The sequence below is a fragment of the Vigna umbellata genome, chromosome 4, assembly GCF_029865625.1.
Source record: "Vigna umbellata cultivar VRB3 chromosome 4, Vumbellata_1.0, whole genome shotgun sequence".
Taxonomy (NCBI): domain Eukaryota; kingdom Viridiplantae; phylum Streptophyta; class Magnoliopsida; order Fabales; family Fabaceae; genus Vigna; species Vigna umbellata.
This window is the reverse complement of record NC_142168.1, coordinates 23,571,148-23,596,970: the sequence shown is the minus strand read 5'-3', so window position 1 is coordinate 23,596,970 and position 25,823 is coordinate 23,571,148. Positions and strand designations below refer to the sequence as shown.

Here is a 25,823-nt window from a genome sequence, read left to right as displayed (position 1 = left end):
ATAATCCATGTCTGATTCACATATTTAAAGAACAGAGGCAATGAATCGCTGCATATTGAAGACCATTCACATACTCAGCAAACAAGCTTTGATCAGCACAATCCATCACATTTTCCTATGCATCTATCAACACATCCCAAGCCTCAGTAGAAGCAACTAACATTTTGCTTTTAGCTTTAACATTTTTAAGGATGTGGAACCGACATAACATCTTATATGACTTAGGAAATACATTTGTAGTGACAATGACTTTAGGACCACCCTCAGATGTTAAAAATAAACCTTTCAGCTTTTCCAAAGCCCATGTGAAATTTCTTTTCCTTTCAGTAGACAAGAAACCAAATGCGGCTGAGAAGGTTAATTATGTAGACGTCATGTCCACAATCTCAAACAACAGAAGTCTATATTTTTTTGTTTTATAAGTGGAATCCATCAAAAATACAACATTAAATGAGTTTAACAATTTCAATGCATCAAGATGTGTCCAAAACAGGTCAGTAAGCCCCTTTGAATCGTCGGCACACCTGCTCCAATGAATGTACTTATCTCGGTCCAACAACATCATAAGTTGTTGTAGTTCAGTTCTGGATCCTCTCAATGATCATTTATATGTTTGCCTTGCGTTGTAGATTTGTTTAATCATTGTGACATTTCAATCATTATTTTCTTTGAGGGTTAATAAAATATTTGTAGGTGTAACTTTACTCTTTGTCATATCAACCAATAATGACTGTTCACTCATATTTAACTTGTCAGCATAATGGTGACCAACTAAAGTTTCAGCCAACTCATGGTTGTGATGTGATGAGAGGGTCGCACCTCCCAACAAAAGTTGTGCATAAAAGAATGCAGTATAGTGCTAGGATTTGACTCCTAGGTCGTCTCTCAAGGAATGTGGTCCCCTTCATTGATTCCACTTCAAGTCCATCTATTCTTTTATATTGCTGTGGCATTCACTTAAAGAGTGTGGTTTCCTCCAAAATAAAATTGTTATCTTCCAAAAGAGTTATAAAACCGTGAGTTTGCAATGTGGTGGTCTCCTCTTTTGTTTATTTTGGTGTCTCCCACTTCCTTCCAAAAAGAATAAAATATTCCTCCATTTTGTCTTAGGCCATGAGATGCATTGTCCAATGATAAATTCCAGCCACCACAAGTACTAAACAGCAAGCAAACAATGCAACAGATTAGAAATCACTCAAACAGCAGTAATCATTGGACTGACATATGAGAGTAAAATAAATACTGGGAACAGCACAGAATGAATTTGAACAAAGTAAAAACTATACGTGAAAATAGACATCTAGACGAAACTATGAAAAAAAATTGCATGGAAAACGGATAAGAATTGAACTCAAACGAAGACACACAAGTTGACACAACATTCACGCGGCAGCCAGCGAAAATAAAAATGGCTAAGATGCATTGGCTCAATTTCCATTTCTCATTTAGCTTTCTAATGTCCCAAAAAGTTATCCAAAATTTTCCCATAATTAATAATGCAAAACAATAAGCTCAGATAATTCAAATTAGTTAAAATAAGAATTTCCGATCAAATTAAGCACAATTAGGAAAAACAAGAAAATACTGGACGTTTAAGCATAATTCCCCGACTAATTATAGCACATTAAACTAAGTGAAGTGAGGAAAATATTGGTTCATCAAAATAGACCACACTTAGTCTTTTGCACTCCTGGGCAAAATCAAGACGCAAATCAGGGAATAGTTCAAAGGGCTTTTAAGAAGGTGACACAACGTCGACACACAGAAAATAAAGACTCACAAGGAAACAAACAGAATTTACACCGTCCTCAAGAAATCTGGACAGAGAAAAGAAGTAGACAATTCCAACACAGAATGAACCAGAGAAAGCAGATACTCATGAAATCATCCAAGCAATTCAAGACATGGCAAAATGATTAATCAGCTCAAGAGGTGAATCAAAAGTAACAAAACCTCACAGATGCACTATCAGTGTTTCTCTCAAGTGTTTGGGGTAAATCAATGTCACTCAATGCACTCAAGAAAGCAAACAACAACAGACTTGGCAAGCCTCTAATATCAACACTCAAAAACATATGCATGTTCAAATCAAAAGGTCTTTTCATGGTTGTAATGGCGCCAAGGACAAGGCAGGATATATCTGGATAAGAAGCTACAAACCATAAGGAACAGAGGAGCAATGGGGAACAAGTGTAAACACATTCAAACACACCCACAACCTCTAATTCCATCCTCTTCTTGACTCCATTATTCACAATTATTCACAATTTTTTTTCTTCATTTTTCTTTTTCATCTTTCTCACTTTTTTCATCCTGTCTCTTTTCTTTTCTCTCCGTTTAGGACACAACTATAAGAGACAAGATACACAACATATTTACAAACATAAAACAAGAAGAGGAACCAACTAGCCAATTCATATGAATCCCCAAGAAGACCACACTTGTTCCCAAAACACTTCCAAAGCTCCAAAATTCCCTAAGGTTAAGTTAAACATGGTTTTTCACTTAGGGCTAGTGCATGAGCTTCAAAACAAAGAATTGGGGGAAAGTATAGGCTCAAAAGGGTTATCAAAGGATCACAATAAGGTAGGCTTATTTGGCTAGAGAGGCTCAAGAACAAAACTGCCTTTATCACTTCCAAACATGCATATCAATCAAGAATCATCAACAAGAGTCAAGCCAAGGCATATGCGCAAGCAATTAAGAGACATATCACACACAAGAAAGAACATAAAGTGGCTCAAATTCTCACACAGGGTAATTCTGTCACAATCAATTCAACTCTCAAAAATCATAATCATTTTCCCAAGCAGAGAAAAGCAAGGATTTCAAACAAATCAGAGTATCAATGAAGTGAAAGACACATCTACAACTTAAACAAAGTCCAGAAATCAAGAGAAACATGTAAAACTGTATACAAGACACGACAAAAATAACCTAGAAAAGAAAAAATTTAACCAAGAAAAACAAAAACTAACAAAGAAAAATAAAAATCTCCCCCAATAGACCACACTTAAACTACACAGTGTCCTCAATGTGTCATAAGCATAAGATCATAAATCATAATAGTCAACAGATCATGGACAAGTGCAATAACAGTAGGGAAAGGGGGAGAAGAGAGAAAGGAAACTCCCCTGATCATGGTGGCAGTTGCCAATTTTGGACTTGCAGGGAGATGTCTTCCATCTTAGGGTTCAGCCAGGAAGTTTTGAGGACGAACTGCTTCATCCTCCAGATTTGATCTAGCAGGGAGATATCATCCACAGCTGGATCTAAGAAGCAAAGATTGTTGATGAGCAGGTTCAGTTGGTGCCTATTGATCTTGAAGCTTTTGTCAGTGTTAGCACCTTTATTGTCCACTGTGGGTGTTTGTTGATCAAATTCATTTGTACCTCCTGCAGCATGGTTAGTACATTGTGGCTCCAAAGAATTGACACACAGGGGTATAACACCCAATCCCAGTGTAACAGGCTGAACAACAGATAAACTCTCAGAACATGAATCAATTTCAAATTCAGAAACAATATCAACCACAGACTCAGATTCATGTTCAGTGCATGGAGAATAAACATACGAATTTGATATCAAAAATTGATTCTCATCATGCAGAGAGCAAGAATTAAAAACAGACTCATCAACAATACAATCATCAGCATACCTCTCAATAACATAATCATCAACATAATCAAATTGAGGTATGCTTACCTCCTCTTCCTTGAAGATTGCTAAAGTGTGGGAAGATGAAGGTGGTCTACCTGGTTCAGAATTACTGCTTATACCTGCCTGGTCCTCAAGATCTTCAGCAGTCTCCTCAGGTGCAAGAGTGGGGACATAGGGCGATGGGAAAGTAGGTGGCGCAATGGTAAACTCATGACTCTGCTCCCCATCTCCTATGCGAATGACACTAACATCATCTGGGATCTGAACGGTCTGAAATGGTAACTCTGAATCTTGAGACTGTTCCTCAGTGAGTTGAGTGGTCATCTGCCCTATCTGATCAGTCATACTATGAATGACAGCTCCTATTTCTTGTTGAAATTGCATGTTCTCTTGCTGAAACTGAAAGTTCTGCATGGTCATCTGCTCCAACAACTCCTGCAATGTAGGCTCAGAAGTAGAACGCTGAGGAGCTATCTGAGCAGACTCATAAAGTTGCAGCTGTTGTTGTTGCTGGACTGGTTGAGGCATATAAGTATTATGAAATGGTGCTTTCTGATATTGCTGTGGAGCATCATACCATCCCAAGCTAGGGTCATTCCATCCAGGATCGTTGTTGTAACCATACTGAGCGGGGAAAAATTCATCCAAGAACAGATGCTTAAGATCTTCCCAAGAAGTGATGCATCCTGGAGGAAGACAATACAGCCAATCCCTTGCTGCTTCTTGTAATGAATGTGGGAATGCCCTTAAGAACATGTGATCAACCGGTACATGTGGAGGCTTCATTGAAGAGCAAATGCTGTGGAATTCCTCCAAATGTTTGTGTGGGCATTCACCTGCAAAACCATGAAACTTAGGCAGCAAATGTATCAGTTCAGTCTTGAGAACGCAATGAACATCATCCTCAGTAGGTGAAACCGGTTCCCGAAGAGAACTCTCAAAAGTCGGAGGATGAGCCATATTGTTCTCAACATACAAATCAGCAGAATGTGAATTACAATCAGAGTAACATGCAGAAGGAGAATCATAATCAGAGGCACTCACAGAATAAGCACTATTCACATAACCAGAATAGGTAGACATAGGAAAAAAAATACTAAAAATTACGAAACAAATAAAACACAACACATTTATACATGCAACACGCACACACAAAACAGAATATCACATCACAACACAAGACAAGACACAACACACACTGACACAACAAAAAGACCTAAGACTGAACCATTGGTCCCCGGCAACGGCGCCATTTTGATGAGAGGGTCGCACCTCCCAACAAAAGTTGTGCATAAAAGAATGCAGTATAGTGCTAGGATTTGACTCCTAGGTCGTCTCTCAAGGAATGTGGTCCCCTTCATTGATTCCACTTCAAGTCCATCTATTCTTTTATATTGCTGTGGCATTCACTTAAAGAGTGTGGTTTCCTCCAAAATAAAATTGTTATCTTCCAAAAGAGTTATAAAACCGTGAGTTTGCAATGTGGTGGTCTCCTCTTTTGTTTATTTTGGTGTCTCCCACTTCCTTCCAAAAAGAATAAAATATTCCTCCATTTTGTCTTAGGCCATGAGATGCATTGTCCAATGATAAATTCCAGCCACCACAAGTACTAAACAGCAAGCAAACAATGCAACAGATTAGAAATCACTCAAACAGCAGTAATCATTGGACTGACATATGAGAGTAAAATAAATACTGGGAACAGCACAGAATGAATTTGAACAAAGTAAAAACTATACGTGAAAATAGACATCTAGACGAAACTATGAAAAAAAATTGCATGGAAAACGGATAAGAATTGAACTCAAACGAAGACACACAAGTTGACACAACATTCACGCGGCAGCCAGCGAAAATAAAAATGGCTAAGATGCATTGGCTCAATTTCCATTTCTCATTTAGCTTTCTAATGTCCCAAAAAGTTATCCAAAATTTTCCCATAATTAATAATGCAAAACAATAAGCTCAGATAATTCAAATTAGTTAAAATAAGAATTTCCGATCAAATTAAGCACAATTAGGAAAAACAAGAAAATACTGGACGTTTAAGCATAATTCCCCGACTAATTATAGCACATTAAACTAAGTGAAGTGAGGAAAATATTGGTTCATCATGATGTCCACACATCACCTTTAACACCCATTCGTCCCCATCTAAACATGATTTACCCTTTAATCTAAACAGACACTCACATTTACGAGTGTCGTATACACTAGTCACCGCATCAGCTTTGTATTTCCGATATTTACCCCCTCTTTCACATCCAAGTATGACGAACGTTTTTCTTCCCCGTACACCAGTAGCTATGTCAGATCTTACAATTACCACAACAAATCTTAAATCATAAGTCATCCTACTTACTCATTCAATTAAGTGTTCCGTGACCGAAAAATTTCATTTGTGATAAATTTATTTGTCAAATCTCCCTCTACAACTTCGTTGAAGAATGAAGAGAAATCGGATATGAAACTAGAATCAATTTGAGAATCTATACGAAGATATTCATCCATTTTAAACAATAATCACCTATAACATTATAATGACTCTCATTAACATAATTAATAATTAATCAAATAAATATAAAAATATTAATATAATTAAATTATATATTTCATATACTTAAACTAATAAGTAATTTTTTATATAATTATAAAATTGTTAAACAATTAAAAAATACAAAAATCACATATAAAAGTATATATCTACATTGTTAAACTATCATAATGAATAACAAAAAACTAATATATTATACAAAAAAACATGAAGTTTAAAACTAATTACACGTGCTAAATACAAAAATATAAATATAAACTAATAACAATAATGATCTTTAAAAATACATTATTAAAATACATCAAAAATATATTAAAAAATAATACATCAAAACATATAAATTACATTATTAAAATATCTTCAAAAATAACAATAACAATATACTAATAAAAAAAAGAAAAAAATTTATTAACCTATCCGTCAACGGATGTGAGTATCCGTCAGCGGATTTCAACATCCGTTTAAGGTAAAACAGATGTCAACATCTGTTTTACCTTTAACGGATGTTGACATACGCTGACAGATACTCACATTTGTTTAAGGTTAATATTTCAAGATGTAATTTATTTGAAGATCGGAATTGACTACAAACTTTGCCTTCAAAGCAATTTTTAATAAAAATTAACAACAATTTCCTAAAAACTGAATTGTAAATTGAAAAATTACATTACTTACTTGAATGATATTCTATATTATGTCTTCTTTGTATTCTTTAGGAATCTTCTTCCAAGTAAAGTAGCAAATAGGGAATGCCTTGAAGTTTCTAACCATACTCCCTAAGAACTAATTCAACAATGCTCCATCATCTCCAATTGATTGACACTCATCATTATAACGTACAACAATCCTTTCATTCTGAGGCAAATTCCAAACATCATTTGTTTTTAAGTGTTTTTTTGTCATCTTCATTGGTCATCTGTAAAGAAATCAAAATTGTGTCAAATATCCTTGTTTCAAACCCATTCAGCAATAAATATTGATATACGATATAATGCAAGCATTTATACGTGTAGAGTGTCTTACCAATAAAGTCAACCAACCATGATTTCTTGTATGTTGCTAGCCTTTCTTGTTGCACTTCCAACAAAATATCCTTATTTTCATCTTGATGTTGAGACTTAACATGTGAAGTTCCTCAAACTTGAGGTGGTAAATGAAGAATAGCTTCATTTGGTATTTTTGTATATGTATGGAAAGTTAGAAGAATATTAAACAAATATCAACAAAATATTATATAGAGTTTCTAATGGAAGATGCATTTACAATTTAGACAAGTCTGAGTTTGCAATGCATATATAGAGCCTTGAAAGCAAGCATTATTTTTATGTTTATTTTACACGTATAATTAGTACATACTTGTGATATTGTGAATGATGCTTATAAATGCCAGATGAATAATTCCATAACATTGAATTACAGGTTCTATAACACCTCTCATTTAAAGCAGTGATAGAAAGTGACATCGTTACATTTTCTATATAAAACAATAAAAGTAATATTACAAGCAGACACCTCATTTTCCATATTTGAAATGATGATCCCCAAACTCAGGGCAATTCTTCTGAACAAAAAAAAATAAAAAAGGAATTAAATTAAACTGGCTTTTATGGAAGCCTAGACCATGATAGCACACAGATTTCTACCTCCAACTAATGCAGACACTGCTAAAATCTCTTTAACACATTCTTACATACATCTTTTCTTTTCTCTATATCTCCATTACCAAATCTATATCCTTTTAACCATCACATTTTACTCAAATAAAATTCAAATTTACTAGTACTAATCACTGAATTTTAAGTAACACATTATTCACACTGTTCCATTTCAATCTCAAGAATATTCCACCATGCTTCAATTTCCTAATCAAATCTGTCATTAGTGTCAAAACTTGAAATGCTTGTACTATATTCAAATACTCTGATATCATATCTCTCTACACTCAAGATAAACACTTTCTTTTTGTATTAGAAGAACAAATGTTAATGAGTGGAGAAAAATAAAAGGAATAACGGCTTGAGATGTTCTGGTGCAGGTACAGGCCATTGAATGAAGTTAGGAAACGAGAGAGTAATCCAATTAATACCCGTAAATAGAGAAAAAGAAATACAAGCCCAAACCCAACAAATTCATAGCAGTAGCCAACACATCAATGAACAAACAGAGATTGACTTCTATAGGGAATTAGAGGTCACCCTTGTGATTGATCACCATCTAAATTTTGGTTTGTTAGGGGACAAGGGAAGAACAATACAACAACAAAGAACCACCACAGGAAATGGTTTTAGTAATATTTATGTGAATCAGTAGCTCAAAGAAAGGAGATTTAAATGAACTTTCAGGGGAGTCAAGCAGCCTGAAGTCAAATCAAGTCACATATTTATGAAGACAACATAATTAGAGACAAATTCCTTGTTCAAACTTCTGTTTTAGTTCTTCATTCATTTTTTGTGCTAAAAAAGAACCAACAAAATGGGTGCTCTCTATTTCCTTTCTGACTAGTTCTCAGTTTCCACCCCAAAAAAGAAATGCAAACCAATGCAGGTTTTCATGAGCTCCTAAATCGTATGTGTGTATCTTTCTTCTTTATAATCACTCTCAGTTTCAAATTTTTCAAGGAATTATGAAAAATATACCTTACTGTTCTTACTATTTTCACCTTTTATCGTGGTAAATCAGCATATACACTATATCATAAGTACTTTTTTAAGTTTATTACAGTTTTATCTGAATAAACAATACTAATATTTACTTTTTTAAGTTTATTACAGTAGTACATATCTAAATTTTGTCTTGTGTCATAAAAAGAGCTGAGTTTTGGCCTTATATTTAGTACAACTTGGTGGCATATCCCAACATGGCACAAGCAGATGACAAGAAGGCACCATCTGGGTATGTGAAAAACATTGAACAGGCACTCCCCAACCCAAATGATGACAAACTCACCTCTTTCTTCAGTGATGACAAACCCAATGCATGTTTAATCATGTAAACCATTTTCAGTACAACATCAGAGCTACCTTGCAAGTTCATATGCTTCATTGCTTCGTCTGTGCATATATATAGTTTCTTGAAGATTATTTTTTTAGCTTCTTCTTAGCTGTGTTGTCTTTCTTTAATGGCTAGAATTTTGGTGCTGCTTATAATGTAGTATAGAACTTGGAGAAATACATGGAAATTTTGCATTCATGGCTCTGTACTTGTGTTTAAATTTTAATGACTAATCTTATATTTCTTACTTGTATCTTAAACAATGTTACATCCACCACAAAAACTTCCAACTCACACTTACCTAATTGTATTTAATTTATATAAAATAACAAATATCTCAAAGTTCTCTTTTAATCTGTACTATACAGAGGATCATAACACTTACTCCAACTTGAACAGGTGAATGAACGACAGCTTCATTTGGGGGCTGAAGAAACCAATCATTTGCAGTTGGATTTGGGAGCTGGAGAAATGCAAGAGTGGATAGGGTTTGGCTCGTCGAAGGTAGCTTGAGTTTCAATGTTCCTACAAATAAATTAATGACATAAAATTACAACATGAAAAAACTATAATCAAACATGCAATAAAGGAAACTTACTTCTCTGAGAGACAGACAGAGAGGAAGAGGATTGGACTTGAAAAACTTCACTTTAAGGTGGTGGTAGATGATTAACTACATGACCCATGTACAAGAGACACTTTGGAATGTATTCAGTTGTGTGTCTTGTTGTTAATTGTCATTCTCTCCATCTTTCGGTGCTCTACAAACAATTACATAAACAAAACATAAACCACCTGTATAACGTAATGAATAAGTAAATAAATATAATAAGAAAATATATAATAACTAACAATTAAAATTAAAACCTTGTTTTTAAAATTAAAACCTTGTTAATGGTATATTTCTTTCATCTGCAAATAATATATCTAAGTTTTGTTGTTGAAATGGTTCGCATTCAAAAAAAATTGTCAACATTATCTTCACCTATGTTGTACAATTCTAGGCTTTATTACAGAGATGCACAATTTTTATCAAACTCATCTTTTACGTAGTATACCATTTGTGCTTCTAATGTCTCAATGTATGGTTCATCATCATCACTGGTATGAATCAAGCGTCCAAAACATACATTTGTAAATCCCAACTCATCAATCACAATCCCTCTAAAAGTAGTTGTATTAGCCCACATACATTTGAACAAGACAACTGAGAAACAACCATAGTAGTTTATTTCAATGTTATGTCCAAATTGCATTTGATTATCACTACTACTTGTATAACTCCTTGTCCTAAATGTACCAAACACTCCACTATTTTTGTGTTTTAAGCCATAAGTCACGTTCTAATATCCTAAACTTGAATATGTTAACATTGTAAGCATTATATCGCTTTGCACAGTCAATCGGACTCATGGCTAAGAATTTTAAATTAGTTGATTTGAGACTAGTTGAGTCATTCCTTATCTAAAAGGAAAAAAAAATGTTCATGTCAATTATCAATTATAACATAGAAAGAAATCAATGTTCAATGGTATAAATATACCTACATGACATGAAAACCAATATGCAAATTCCTTATGAACTCTCTTGTTTATCAAAGATGAGAATCGTGTCCAATTTCTCAATTGTCTTTGTACAGTGTCTCTAAGATGTGTCGAAAGTATACATAGTTACTTTCCAAAAAAGACTAATTAACATATAAAGTGATCATACTTACTAAAGAAATGCTCAACTATGGCATTGTTCATTAGGATATGACGATGTGTTTGTAACTTTTCCTTTGCAGATAGAGTGAAATAAGTGAAACCTTCAACTGCTTTTCCGACCGGTGGGAACAAAGTGATTATAGTAGAAGGGCTAATGTTTGGTTCATCATTGACACGATACAATCTATTGAACACAGTCTCAATTTCATCTAAGTATCTAGAATAAAAGGTTAAGCACTCTTTAGCCATGTACCCTTCAGCTATTGAGCCTTCAACTTGTGCTTTATTACGCACATAAGACTTCAATTTTCCCAAGTACCTTTCAATAGGATACATCCATTCTACTAAATGAACAATCAAATGAACCATCACAATGAAAAAAGGAGGGAATAACATCTCTCTGTGACACAATGTGAGGACAACTCTATCTGTAATTAGACAAGTTCATCTATCTTCAAAACTTTATTACATAATTTTCTAAAAAATAGCATAGATCAATCAAAATAGAGGACACTTCTTTAGGGAGTGTCTTTCTCCTTGCCAAAGGAAGAAGTTGCTCAATCAACACATGTGAGTCATGGCTTTTGAGTAACCATTAGGTACAATTATTTTCTTCAAAGTTTTGAGAAACATATTCTTAGTTACATTTGACAATGTATATATAGGAAGAAGATATCTACCATTCTCATCAGGCCATAAATCTGGTCTAATACCCAAAAGTTGTAAGTCCTTTCTTGTCTTTACATTGTCTTTGCATTTATAATTTGTACTATCATTCAATAATGTAAACACTATATTGTCACAAACATTTTTTTTAACGTGCATAACATCTAGATTGTGGTGCAATAAGTTATCTACCCAATAAGGAAGCTAAAAAAAAATATTTTTCTTCTGCCATTGTAGAGTGTCTACCTTAGGATAATCAACTCTCCATTGTTCTTTTTGTCCTTTCTTCAACTATAGGTTCTTTTCCAAACTCAACATGAACATTATCAATTTGTTGTAAATTATGGTTTAAAATATTTTATATCGTATAATCTATTTATTTTAGATTATATAATTTAAAAATATATTTTAGATCATACAATTTAAAATATATCTTTTAAATTTAAAAATATATTTTTGAATTTCACATATTTCTTTTGAATTTTGTAATTCTAAGATACTTATGCAATCTTAAAATTTTGAAATATAGTTTTAAATTGTATAATCAAATTCAAAATATGTTTCCATACAAATTGTATAATTGAATTCAAAATTGTAAAACTTTATGGAAACTATTTTTCATATTAAGACGGAAAATAATTTCTGTTGTAGATTTATGGTGAAAGATAAAGGCAAAAAAAGTCAATTTAAACTTTACTTTTGTTCAGTGTTTATTTTTGTTAAATAGTTTAACATTTTTATAAGTGGAATAAATGTCCAAATAAAATACTCACATGAATGCATTGAATTTAGTTGACTTTGACGCTCAATTTTTATTTGTTTTAAATAATTTTAATAGTTCAATAACTAAATAAATAAATTATAATGTGAGAAATAATACACAAATCAAACATCTCAAAACTCCTAAAATATAACCTACAAAAAAAAGGAAATTAACACGAATAAATACCATAAAAGTTTGATTGCAAAATTATAAAGTTATTTAAAATAAATTAGTTACTTTCAAACTCCGTCATTCGATGTCAAAATCCTTCTCACAAGCATAAACAAAAGTGGGAATTTTTTGTTTCCTTTTTGGAGTAAATTTTTGAAAAATTATCAAAATGAAAATATTTAAAATAAGTTAAGATAGATATATCTAACAATAAACCGGACTTTGAATGACAGTAAAACCTTTAAGCATGAAACAGATGTCAAGTGGGAAAAATATTTGAATTCTATGTATATTAGAACAGCCAAAATAAGGTAAAACACAATCAAGAGAAAAACTTTATCAATATGCTAAAACTCAATCTTTACTTGAACCAATAGTCTTTGAATGAGGACACCTCAACCTCTGAAGACATCATTTATTCTTTTGTTTTGATTGTGTTTCATTCTATCCTTTTGCAATACAAAATAACATCTCAAATTTCCTTTTCTTTAGCACTTTCCAGCTACTTACAAAACCAACCGTATCATACACAGATTGATTGACCTCTCTCTTAGTGAACTACTAAACTAAAATTCTTTACCTGCTATAGAAGAATGATAATATAAAAGGTAATGAAGGAGGCAGCATTCTACCAACTGAATTGAAAATGATAGTGTCATAATATATACTATTCCAAAACTAAGTTCAGCTGCTGCATCTCCCAAGTATATTGCAGAAAGCAGAGCAGAAATAGCTAAACCAATCATGGATATTTGAAAGGCCTACGCAAGCAAAGCTGCTCAATGATCCCTTCTTCAATTGGTTTCTTTACAGGAGAAACCTTTATTTCATACAGCTTTGGCCATAGTTTCCCAGTCACTGCAAGCAAAGACATGTTACATGATCTTATTTGAGTTGTAAATGGAAAAAAGGGAAGAGGCAAAAGCTTCAACTTTCATTCATTGATGCATACTAGACAACTCTTACATGGAAAAAGAACATGGCATTTGACCTATTAAAATTAGCACAAATATAAAATGGAAAATTATTATTTAAATTTAATGGCGAAGATATTGTCATTAAAAAATCTAAAGGAAAAAAATACACCATGTAATGAACAAATAATTTATCTATAAACAGATATAAAATGCTAAGATAAAAACATAAGAGTGTTGAGAATTATATCCCAAAACGAAAATCGATATTCTGATCACATTGGAATGAGTATTTTATATTAATTTTAGCATAAAAACTTGTCATCTTCTAAGTGGTTTAGATAACACTTTACAGAATATATCACTTTAAACTAGGATAGACAAGAAATAGTTAAGTTCAGTTTTAGTTCTTCTAAAAATTTTGTTCGTTCTTAGTTCTCTAATTTTGAAATATCATTTTTAGTCCTTTAAGTAGTTTATATTACACTTCATATAGGAGAAAAAAATTATTTAGATAAATTTTGGAAAACTAAAAGTGGTGCATTTCAAAATAAGAAGGAATAAAGAGACGAGAATTTAGAGGGATTAAAACTGAACTTTAAATATTTTAGAGAAACAAAAAATATATTATACCCTTTCAACTCATCACAAAAAAAAATGTGTGTGAAAACAGAGAAGAAATTAAAGGGATTAAAACTGAACTTTAGATATTTTAGATAGAGGAACAAAAAATATATTATGCACTTTCAGCTAATAACAAAAGGTGAATTAAAAAACGTGTAGTTAGCATCTCTTTGAGTTGATAAAAGATAACTACAAAACCATGGTATGAACCTTTTCTAGTTGAAATCCAAACACACGACTAACAGGTGGATTTTACGATAAAATCATTTCTTTTTCAGCATATGCCATGCCTGATAGTACTAATATTTAAAAAGGAAAAAGTCTCAGATGGGTTGAAATGGAAATAATATGCAGGAATGACAAATTTCAAATTGAAAATTTAATTAATAAGACAAGAACTTACCAAAAATACGTTTTTGTTCATCATCCCATGCTATCCCATTCAAAACATCAATATTCTAAAATATAAAAGATAACATTAGTGCAACAGCTACTTCTAATGGCTATAATCACAAAAGAGTAACTAAGGAAGATTAGCAGTTTAAAGAGGGTTTTTATTTTTTGCTGTTCTTAAATCATAGCTGAGGCATAAAAATGTAATATTTGCACTGAATAACAGGACAAAAATCTTATCTCCTGATATCAAAAGGTACAGACTCCTTACATTATTTCCAGCTTCCATAAGTCCTTTCCTGCACATGATATAGACTAAATGTAACTTCATGTAAGTGGACAAAAATACTAGAGTACAGTATCAGTTTGCTTCTCAAAAGGATTATTAATCAATGACCCTCGGATAATAACTTTGGCATCAAAATAATGCCAAAAGTTAACCATTTAGTAGCACCAATTTGATGTCATGAAATGAATAATCATTGAGGTCCAATTTGACGTCAACTAATCTTTAACCACCTTGGGATTTAATTCACAAATTATATTATCAACATACACAATAGCAGTAAGAAATTATTTTTCAACTGAGAAAGAAAAAGACACCTTAAATTTTGGAGAAGAACCCATCCAAGAACACTGCCATCATTGGGAGAGATTCTCGCAATGCAGTCAGTCTACACAAAAAGAAGGGTCAACTTCAAACCATTAGGCCAAACATAGAATCTTGGGCCATAGACATCATGATTGATTAGACAAAGATATACCATAAAAACATTTGCCCAAATTTCACCATTAATGTATTCCAATTCATTGAGATTGTATACTTCATGACTCTTATAGTGGACAACTTGTTTTGATAAAGCTACAACAAGGAGGGGAATGTAAGTTCCATGAAAATGCAAAGCAAACAAAAAAGTACTGTCAAGTTTGAAAGATGAACATAAAACAGTTTGAGAAAGGGGTTATGCACTTAATTGGTGAAAGGAAAGGAATATAACTTTATTGAACGGACAAACCTTTAAACGTTTGAGGATCAATTTGATACAATGTTGAACTGCCATCACTTCCAAACAAGACTTTTCCATCAGTTGCCAGACCCCAACCATCTTTCATACCATGATTAAATGTCCCTGTCTACAGAAATTGTAAAGATATACTATTTGAATCTGGCTAGCTATGATAACAGGCAATTTGGGGCATTCGTCTATAGCTGATGATAGCATCTCAGGAAAAATTTTGAAACAACAAATACAAGATTGATATTCACAAATTTCATGTAAACAACACCATGGGGACCAACTCAGCATTATACTGTTTCAGATAAAACCCAACCAGCTTGTACATATAGTAAGCTAAAATCACTTATATAACCATGCAATCACTTATATTACTTCTAACATAAATGTTAATAAAATTTCACGTCGTAGCTGCCAAGAAGCAAATCAGTTTAAGATTGTAATAAATTTAAAATGGAAATGGTATGTGAGGTTATACAGTATAAACTTTTAGGCGAAATATTTACAAAATAATGCAGAATAAAAAAAATGCTTTCAAATCTCCTATAGTTTGATAGTGCAGTCCTTTTCCTCCAGAATCTAGTAGAATCAAAACAGAGAATGATTCAGAAAGGATTAGAAGAGACGGAAGGTGAAGCAACAAACTTGGCTTAAATTTTTTGGGTCGTAAATGAAACCAGCTTTCTGCAACCAAGTTACTTGGAACAGCCTACAAAAAGTGCAACAAATAAATATACTGGGAACCAATCCAAACATCAAATGTCAGGGTGAGAATAACTTAATGTCTTAATCACAGCCAAAAAAAAATTTGTTAAGATATAATTGAAGTAAACATCCTCTACGACATCTAGAAGCAATGAGAATAATTGCAACATAGCAGTAAAGAGAAAATTTGGCAGTCACTATGAAGTTTTCATGTCTATCACAAAAATACATGGCGCTTAAGATGCATAACAAAGTCCTATCCTTTTAAAGGAAACAGCTGAGACTATTATATTCAAGAAACACTTCATAAGATATGCGGACATTTTCCCCCTCTTTCTTTTCCACCTCCTAAAACTCATTGGCAACAGAATCACTATAAGCCTAGTAGACTACATAAAAAGAAAGTGTGTATATACATACATACATATATACATACATACACACACACACACACACACACATATATATATATATATATATATATATATATATATATATACATATATATATATATATACATACATAAATATATATATATATATATATACACACACACACATATATAGAACCATATATGACTGGAATATATGACATGAACAATGGCATCTCAACAAAAGTGGAAATACCCAAGTCCAATAATAATACAGCTAGCCCTGAAATAAAAAAGAAAAGAAAAGATACATACAAACAAATCATGAGGGGACATCAACCAAACCTCATGGCATTCTCCACTAGGAGAATCTGAGAAAAGGAAACCCAAATTTGATTCCTAAAAACATCAGTACCAATAATACTCAGTGTCATGTCCCACTAGACAAAATCCTGCCTAGTATCAACTCCAAAGTTAGCTAATCTATCAGCACAACTAAAAAACAAAGTAAAATGCAACAAAATTTGCCTTTCGCACCTATTATTGAGGAGAGTTAAACCTTCACCAAATATAGAACTATCCATCTTCTGTATGTCCTCAACCTGAAAAAATAATGAGTCTACAAAATTTAGAATAATCTCAATAGTTTCCAACACTTATAAAACATAATGAGCATGGTACATAGATATCAATAACATATTTTACCATGATCAATAAGTCAAATATCCTTTTTTTCATCAGAAAGATGAGTATCAATTATCACCATGATTTTTGTGTTTTGTGTCACAAGCACACTATAGTTTCTAAATCCTTGATGCACAATTATAGTCATCTACTCTGAAGCCAACTCATGCATATATTTGTATTAGTTTAGTTAATAATGAGCATGCTACATTGATACCAATAACATATATTTTACCATGATTAATAAGTCAAATATCCTTTTTTCATCAGAAAGGCACGTATCAATCATCACCATAATTTTTGTGTTTTATGTCACAAGCAGACTATAGTTTATAAATCCTTGATGCACAATTATAGTCATCTACTTTGAAGCCAACTCATGCATATATTTGTATTAGTGTGGTTAATCCCTCTGACCTCTATAAATGTACCTTATCCACATAACATGTACATCCAAACCTACAGGTAAGTTAACAGAGTACATGTTTATCCTTCTTTTCATATGATATAACAAGTGCAATATTTCTTGTCGGAGAAACTGTCTCTCGTCCCAAAATACAAGTAGACTCACATAAGAACTTGTCTCATACTGCACAAACTAACTGCATAGCTTGTTTTCCACCAATTTTTATTCATACAAGTGTAGAGTAATTAGAAAACCAAATAACCTAGGCATTGGAAAAGGTACATCAGAGTTCAAGAAATGGATCAATTCGTACCTTCCCAGTGTGAAGGGAAACTTTGCGGACAGAGGACTGAAACAAGAAATAATTAAAATGTTAAAATACAAGATTTCACAGAATAAGCAATATTAGTTGTAGGCATATAAAACAAAGATTAGAATGTAATTAGAAAATAAACTTAATCGTGATAAATTTTAGGATAAATAGAACTTGAAAAAATGTTGGTCTTATCCAATAGATGGCAATTGTACTGTATTACTATTATCTGGAGTTCTAATGCTGGGACAACCAACAACCACTGAGAGGTCTGTGCTTCAGTAAAGAGTCATTAGTGTTAATCGTGTTAAGAGTAAGGGTCCAGACAAAGGATTTGAGTCATTTGACCCCAGGGGAGATATGAATTTCCAGATGGTTTATAAATGAGAAATATCAAATATGTGTTTACACTCTACCAGGAGAATGAGTAACCAAAAATAAGACTTGCAAGAGAAAATATCCAGAGTAAAGAGTCCTTATTATTTTATCAGTATCTCAAGACAGATGAGCAAAAATTAAAAAAGGCAACAGAGACGCTACTCTAGTTCACTAACCTAACTAATATACACAGAAAGGTCAAACGCTCAATTTTACATTAATATTATCCATTCCAAACCAAATCTTATGATCATTAAGGGGTGTCCCAGTGCACGAGTCTCCTATCATTGTTGGGTATGGGGAGGACCGGATGTGCAAAGTCATCCAGCACCAAGTAGTTTATTTTGTGGAAACCCATGACCACCACCAGGTCACAAGGTAGCAACCTAGAGCAGTGCCCAAGATTAACCCTCAAATAAATTATATAACGATTTTTTGAGCAAATTGAGGTAAAGATGGCTGGTGAGAGATTTACAATAAAAAAATACACAATTTCTTATCCCACTGCAAATTTAAAAAGGAAAAGAGTGAGGCAAAAATCTAATTAGAAAAGGTCATAAAGAAAGCAGGGAGAAAGAGAAAGGAAATGTAGGGAAAGATGAGTACTATTACCCTCCCATAGAGACCAGTTGACTCAAATAAGGTGTCATTTCTATCGTAAACAAGGCCCTGAAATCAAAACATGAGACAGCCATTTTTGAGTAACAAAACAAATACTAGTCAAATCAACATGCATTTCATTAACAAAGCAGTGTGCACTTCAACTAATAATTTCAAAAAATGTCTCCTCAGCATAAAGCTCAACATTCATTTTTACCAGGAAGACAATGTGCTCCATATGTTCTTGCATCCAACACTGAATTCAGTTTTTCTTTTATATCATTTCTTATCTTCGTTTTGTGCAGAAGCCAACAGTTTCTTCGAAATTAACTGAAATCCACTATACTTAAAAGTATCCCTTTAAGGAACTTATGTTAAAATATCCCTTCAAGAGTCCTTGTGACAGCTTCTTTTATGTAAACATTCTTCACAGAATAAATACATGGTTTTAATAATAAGATATTTAACCAAGGGCTAATTCTTTCCAACAAATCTCTTACTTTTCCCAACTAAAATACCTAGATTTCTCATTGCATTCACTCTCCAAATGAGCTAGTTGCCTGAGAAATAACTACTTGAAAATAAAACTACAGAAGAAAACACAGTATGATCTTTACACAGTCATCCAATCATAGATTACCGTCCATGATAAAATTGTTGACTTATGTAACTGTGTAGCGAAAGTTATATATATAAAGCAAGGTTTAGCCACATTTCTTGATATTACCAAATATTACAGACAAATGCATTCAAGTCCGGTACAACTAGTTGTTGTAGTCGGAGAACCGAAGGCCTAATAAACCCCACACTACAATCTTAAATTTCCAATGTGGAACTCCAGTCCTATAGCTTGCAATTCAATCCTAGCAGTAGCGGACTGTTTTCAAAAACCTTGATCGTAAGTTCTGATTGATCAAACACTACAACAATTTTTACACAGAAAATGCACCAAAATCGAAGTCATCAGATTAGAGTATCAAGTTCATCTCTCAAAGGGCTAATTTGTATAGATAAACACACAAGTCATCAAGTTGTAAACTAACTCAAACAACGAAAGAAAAAGGTTGACCTGAGTGAAGGCCTCTGGATCATGAGGAAACACATTGACGACGGTGACCGTTCCATAGGAAGGCCTGCTTTGGAACGCGCGCCAATTGTTCGACGAAAGGACCAAGAGAGCGATGACGGAAACAATGAGGACAGCGGAGAGAAGCATGGAGAGCGTGACGTAGGACCGAGGCTTGCGCCGCGGAGGAACCGCGGCGGCCATGGGAGGGTTCTGCGACTCACGGAGTCTCCGCTTCAGTAATTTGGTTCCCATGGAGGCAATGGCTCCTCATGTAAGAGAGAGAGACAGCGCACGATAACAGGGGTGGTCGTGGCAGGTCAGCGATGTTTCTAACATGCGCTAGTAGTTTCTCTGTCTGTGTTTGGGGTTGTAAGATCAAAGGACAGTGACAGGGTTAACGTAAATCAGATCTGTCGCATATTGACCTTATTTAATTATTTATAATTTTATATATTATTATTTTATTTTATTTTTCTGTTAAAAATGAAGAATAAGTATTTTTTAGTCTCCAATTTCATTCGAAATTAAAATTTGTTTTTTTCAACATAGATTTTGATCTTTAAATTCTAAAAAAAAAATTATTTTTTTAATTTAATTATATTATATCTTTTAACGTATCAAACATAAAATATTTTATGTTAATTATAATATCGTGTAACACATTTGTTTTTAATATCAACTGGAAAATAGGCTTGATATGTTAAAAAAAATAATATAATTGAGTTTAAAAAATTATATTGATTTATTTTTAAAAATTAAAAAATAAAAACAAGTATTCTTCATTATTTTTTCACCGTTTTCCCTTCTCTACTATTGAAAAGATAGGTGAATTTTACTTTTAACTCGAGTTTTCTGCACTTTTGTCATTTTCAAAACTTTTGACTTGATTAAGCGACGAGAATTCTCGTTTACTCAATTGCATATATATTTACATTAATTTTCATGTATATCAATAACAACCTTAAATACAATTAATAAACTAATTTTTAATCAATTTTAACGAAATAATTGTATTCTTTAAATAAATTTATTGTTCTAAATAAGAAATAGTAAAATAGTAATTTGAGAACAATTTTGAATGAAAAACAGTCACTGATTTATTGAAAAATGAGAAAATAAGTCGATTTGTAATTACTTTTTTCTTTTAAATGACTATTCCTATTTTGAGTCAAATGACTAAATTTTCGACCACACACTAAAGTTCATTTCTCATTTAATATATTATGATATAAGGAAAAAAAATATTAATAAATTTATTTTATGATTTATGTTTATTTTAATGATAAGTATTTTAAAAATTAGTATTTTATTCGTTTGATATTTGTAACATTCTAAAAATACAGTCTAAAACTATATAATAGAATAATTACATTGAATAATAATACAGATCAGTCTTACACTAAAGTAGAGTGCACGTTTATGGCCGAACGGTCTTACAAAGCAGTACGAGAAATTAAAGTCGTACAGAGGTACAATTCTGACCGAACGGTTTACAAAAACCTATACCGAACGGTCACTCAAAACAAAAGGAGAAGGTGATCGAACGACCACCTTACAATCAAACTAAACTACTGACCAAACGTTCTACTATTCGGTCTTAACTTCTACCTCGACCAGGTTTTCTTCTTCCAGCGCCTCTTCCAACAGTTCGTCTCCTTCTGCTCACATCCACATGGATGATCATTGCAATGACAAAGACGAACGTACAAAACAGACAAGACATGAAACACAGGGTAAGCTTATGTAACTTAATTCATGTATAAATATACATTTCACACAAGATAAATTTCATCATACATTTCATGCAAAGCCTAACACTAGACTGACTGTCCAGACGGTATAAAATCTGTGTAGCTACGACGTTCGTGCACCCGGGTGATGTAGTAACTGGGATACCCTCAACAGTTGTCACCCGAGGTTAATCCTATCTGTCCAAATCAACCATAAGGACTAGGACCTCCTACCGTTCCCACACATGACCTATCCTCCTCTACGTGAGGACGAGTACTCACGGAACATCAGGATGAATCATCAGCTTATCATGCCCACATTCATACTTTACCAATTCCAATATTCATTCATGAGTCATTCCTCTCCGGAACGCTCGTCCATAATTCACACATTTCATCCATATCATATTCTCTTCATCTTTCATTATCAATCATCTCACTTTAACCATTTGTACAAGCTCACTAAGGGTACCAAATACCTAACGTTCAACTTTCACCTTTAAATAGACCGAACACTTTTGAGCGAGACCGAGAGGTCTCCAGTTCCATAATGGATTAAGACCAAGAGGGTTACTATCGAGTTGAGAAAGAAACCGAGGGCAATAAATATCACAAGAAAAGAATGGAACGAACATTAATTACAAAGTGAGCCAATTAGATGAACTGACTCTTGAGAGCTTCAACCGAACACCGAAAAACCATGTCAAGTACTAAGACTCTAGGCTGTAACCAATGGATGCAGACACTTCAAGATATTCAAAGAATAATACTTAAAAGGATTCACATGAAGAAACCGAACGCTTATAAATACTGAGATTATTTGAGTTTACCATCAAGAAAAATCGAATGTCAGTCAATGACCGAACACGGTAGAGAAAGAAGGGCAATAAATATCACAAGAAAAGAATGGAACGAACATTAATTACAAAGTGAGCCAATTAGATGAACTGACTCTTGAGAGCTTCAACCGAACACTGAAAAACCATGCCAAGTACTAAGACTCTAGGCTGTAACCAATGGATGCAGACATTTCAAGATATTCAAAGAATAATATTTAAAAGGATTCACATGAAGAAACCGAACGCTTATAAATACTGAGATTATTTGAGTTTACCATCAAGAAAAACTGAATGTCAGTCAATGACCGAACACGGTAGAGAAAGAACTCTATTGAAGTTGGACGAACGTTATTTTCATCAAGATAGATTATAGGAAAGAGAATGAGCGCTTGGTGTAAGACCGAGCACTACTCAGTAAGAGCGCTTGGTATAAGACCGAGCACTAATAACATTGTCTTAGAAGGCTTGATAAATATAATAAGATACTATTGGAGTAGTGTTTAAGAATAAACGAAAATATGCAAATACATATATATACTTAAGTTTATAACCGAACGCTAAGAACCAACTATGCTTGGCCGAACGCTCATGCATAGTATTTCGAAACGAAGACGCTCGTCCTTAATTAGGATTCTTCCTAAATGAAAGACTCCAATTTTATTAGAAAAACCGAACGATCAAGGACCGTTCAATTACGAACGTACATTCTCATAGGGGAAATTTCATATTCAGAAATCATTTATCTTAAAACTCATTTCTCAACATATATTTTCATAATTTCATACATTCATATCATAGGCAATTTTCATACTTCATACAATCCAAACATATCAACCATCATATATCATATTAATTCAGTCAATCCAACGAACGTTCATGCAATGCAATTAATCATACAAATTAAATTAATAAGCTTCCCTTACCTCTGAGCATGAACGAACATTCCTAGAGGCAGAAATAAGGTTCGCCTGACTACAATTCCTTCTACCCTCAACGCTCAACAATTCTTCAAACTAAACCAAACAACAGACCAAAATGGTTCAGAACGAGACTATGAACTCATGCAACCAGAACTTGGTTTGCATGTGTCAGAGAACGAACGACTAAAGGAGAATGAGAACTTACCAGTTCAGAACTCGAAACCGATCGGTTCAAACTGAAGCTCTTGACGCCGAAAGTGCTTCTACAGTGCCTGAACGGAGATCGGAGAAGAGAAATGGTGAGATTTCGTAAAGAGAAGCGAGATCTTTTAGTGAGAAGGAGGAGAAATGAGATTTTTCAGAGTTTGGGGAAGAAGGGTGCATGCAGAGAGTGTGACGTGAATTTCTGAAAAATCAGTTTTGCTTCCCACGTCAAAACGAGCGTCCGCTCATCTGCCGACACCTGCCTTCCACTATCTAATTTCTGGATCCCCTTCGCTTGAAACTTGGCGTCCGTTCAGAGGGTTTTTGGGTGCGTTTTAAATGAGGTCTGACATTCCCCCTAACTACAAAAATTTTTGTCCTCGAAAATTAATGCTTACCCGAAAATAGATGAGGATATAAATCTCTCATGGCATCTTCCATTTTCCATGTAAAGTCGCTAGTCTTCTCGTCCCAGACCACTCTCACCAATCTAATGGCTTTCCTCTTGTAGTACTTGGTGCGACTATCTTCAATACGAACTGGTTGCATCTCAACCGTTCGGTCTTGACGAAGACGAACGTCTTCTAACTCCAGTACATGAGAAGGGTCTGCTATGTACTTCCGAAGTTGAGAAACGTGGAAGACTGGATGAAGATTGGATAGTTGAGGAGGCAAGGATAACTTGTACGCCACTGGTCTGATTCTCCTTAGGATTTGATAAGGGCCAACGAACTTGGGAGACAGCTTCTTAGGATGAACGACTCTGCCCACTCCAGTGGTTGGATTCAGTCTAAGAAAAACATGCTCTCCTATAGTGAACTCCAAAGGCCTTCTTCTCTTATTTTGCATGAAGTTTGGACACCTAAATTTTAGACATCTACATGATCTAAGCCAACAAAAATGGGTTGTTGGATTGCCTCATGTGTGCAGTGCAAACAAATAAGAAATCGTTTCTATAAAATTGTGACACAAAAGGTAACCAAGAAGCTAGAGATGGTGCATTCAGGCATATGTGGACCATTGCAAGTTGAAACTCTTGGTTGAAGTAAATACTTCATCATTTTTGTTGATGATCTAACAAGAAAGATGTGGACATATCTGCTCAATGCATTTGCTGTTTTCAAGAAGTTTAGGAGTATGGTTGAAAATCAGAGTGGACAATGTCTGAAGATCTTGAAAACTGATGGTGGTGGAGAGTATACCTCTAACGAATTCAAGAAATTTTTTGAAGAGGTTGGTATCACTCATGAGATAACTCCTCCATATACACTACAACACAATGGTATTGCTCAAAGGAGAAACAAAACTCTCCTCAACATGGTGTGGTGCATATTAAAAAGCAAAGGTTTACCTATGATTTTTTGGGAAGAAGTTGTGCTGACAGCCACCTATATTTTGAACTGATCACCCATCAAACCTCTTGAGGGAATAACTCCAGAAGAAGCCTGGACCGAGAGGAAAATACACACTTGAGAAATTTTGGCTCAACGTGTTACCAACATGTACCAAACCAACTGTTGCAAAAAATGGACGACAAAGGTACCTCTTGTCTTAATAAGGTATCACTCAATTGGCAGCTACAAGTTATTTGATCTTGAAACAAGAAGAGTCTCAATCAGTATGGATGTTGTAGTTGATGAGACATCATGTTAGAGTTGAAAATCAAGTAATCAAAGAAATGATTTGGAGATATGTCACAACCTAACATCATACTAGATGACAATTCTACTATAGGGGGGACAAACAACGAAGTGGTCAAAAAGTAAGAAGATCTCACAGGATCACTCAATTGCCATCACATTTCTAGGATTATGAGATGTTCAATGTCTCAGCAATCACATTTGAAGAAAATCTAGTGCACTTTGCATTAGTTGCAGAAGTTGAACCTGTAGAATTCGAAGATGCCATCACGGATGCAAATTGGTTGAAGGCAATGCATGAAGAAATCAACTTTATAGAAAAGAATCAAACTTGGGCGTTAGTTGATCTGCCTCTCAACAAAAGACGTATAACATTAAAATGGATTTACAAAGTAAAGATGAATCCAAAGGGGGAAGTAGTGAGACATAAAGTCAGACTAGTGCCAAAAGGTCCTTTTGCAGAAGGATGGGCTTCATTATGGTGTGATATGCGTTCTAGTAGGAAGA

General features: G+C 33.7%; 2 protein-coding genes across 2 annotated transcripts; both read right to left on the bottom strand.

Moving 5' to 3' along the window:
• Nucleotides 1–12,835: 12,835 nt before the first annotated feature.
• LOC148199634 (glutaminyl-peptide cyclotransferase-like) lies at nt 12,836–20,379 on the bottom strand. The gene is made up of 11 exons (XM_088114364.1): nt 19,984–20,379; nt 18,927–18,983; nt 17,937–17,972; nt 17,071–17,135; nt 16,104–16,167; nt 15,459–15,576; nt 15,207–15,304; nt 15,046–15,116; nt 14,714–14,741; nt 14,453–14,507; nt 12,836–13,369 (listed from the first exon to the last, which is right to left on the bottom strand). Exons 1-11 carry the CDS (start codon nt 20,233–20,235, stop codon nt 13,254–13,256), a joined length of 960 nt encoding a protein of 319 aa, XP_087970490.1. The 5' UTR covers nt 20,236–20,379; the 3' UTR covers nt 12,836–13,253.
• A 3,684-nt stretch (nt 20,380–24,063) lies between these two features.
• On the bottom strand, nt 24,064–24,525 carry LOC148199633 (uncharacterized). The gene has a single exon (XM_088112733.1). The coding sequence runs from the start codon at nt 24,523–24,525 to the stop codon at nt 24,064–24,066; it is 462 nt and encodes a 153-aa protein (XP_087968859.1).
• Between the last annotated feature and the right edge of the window lie 1,298 nt (nt 24,526–25,823).

Coding starts and splice junctions, on each gene's coding strand:
- LOC148199633 (XM_088112733.1), bottom strand. CDS start 24,525: ATGCAAAATAAGAGAAGAAGGCCTTTGGAGTTCACTATAGGAGAGCAT.
- LOC148199634 (XM_088114364.1), bottom strand. CDS start 20,235: ATGGGAACCAAATTACTGAAGCGGAGACTCCGTGAGTCGCAGAACCCT. Junction 16,168..17,070: donor TTAACTCTCCTCAATAATAG/GTGCGAAAGGCA, acceptor CACTTTTTGTAG/GCTGTTCCAAGTAACTTGGT. Junction 13,370..14,452: donor TGAACAAAAACGTATTTTTG/GTAAGTTCTTGT, acceptor CTTTGCTTGCAG/TGACTGGGAAACTATGGCCA.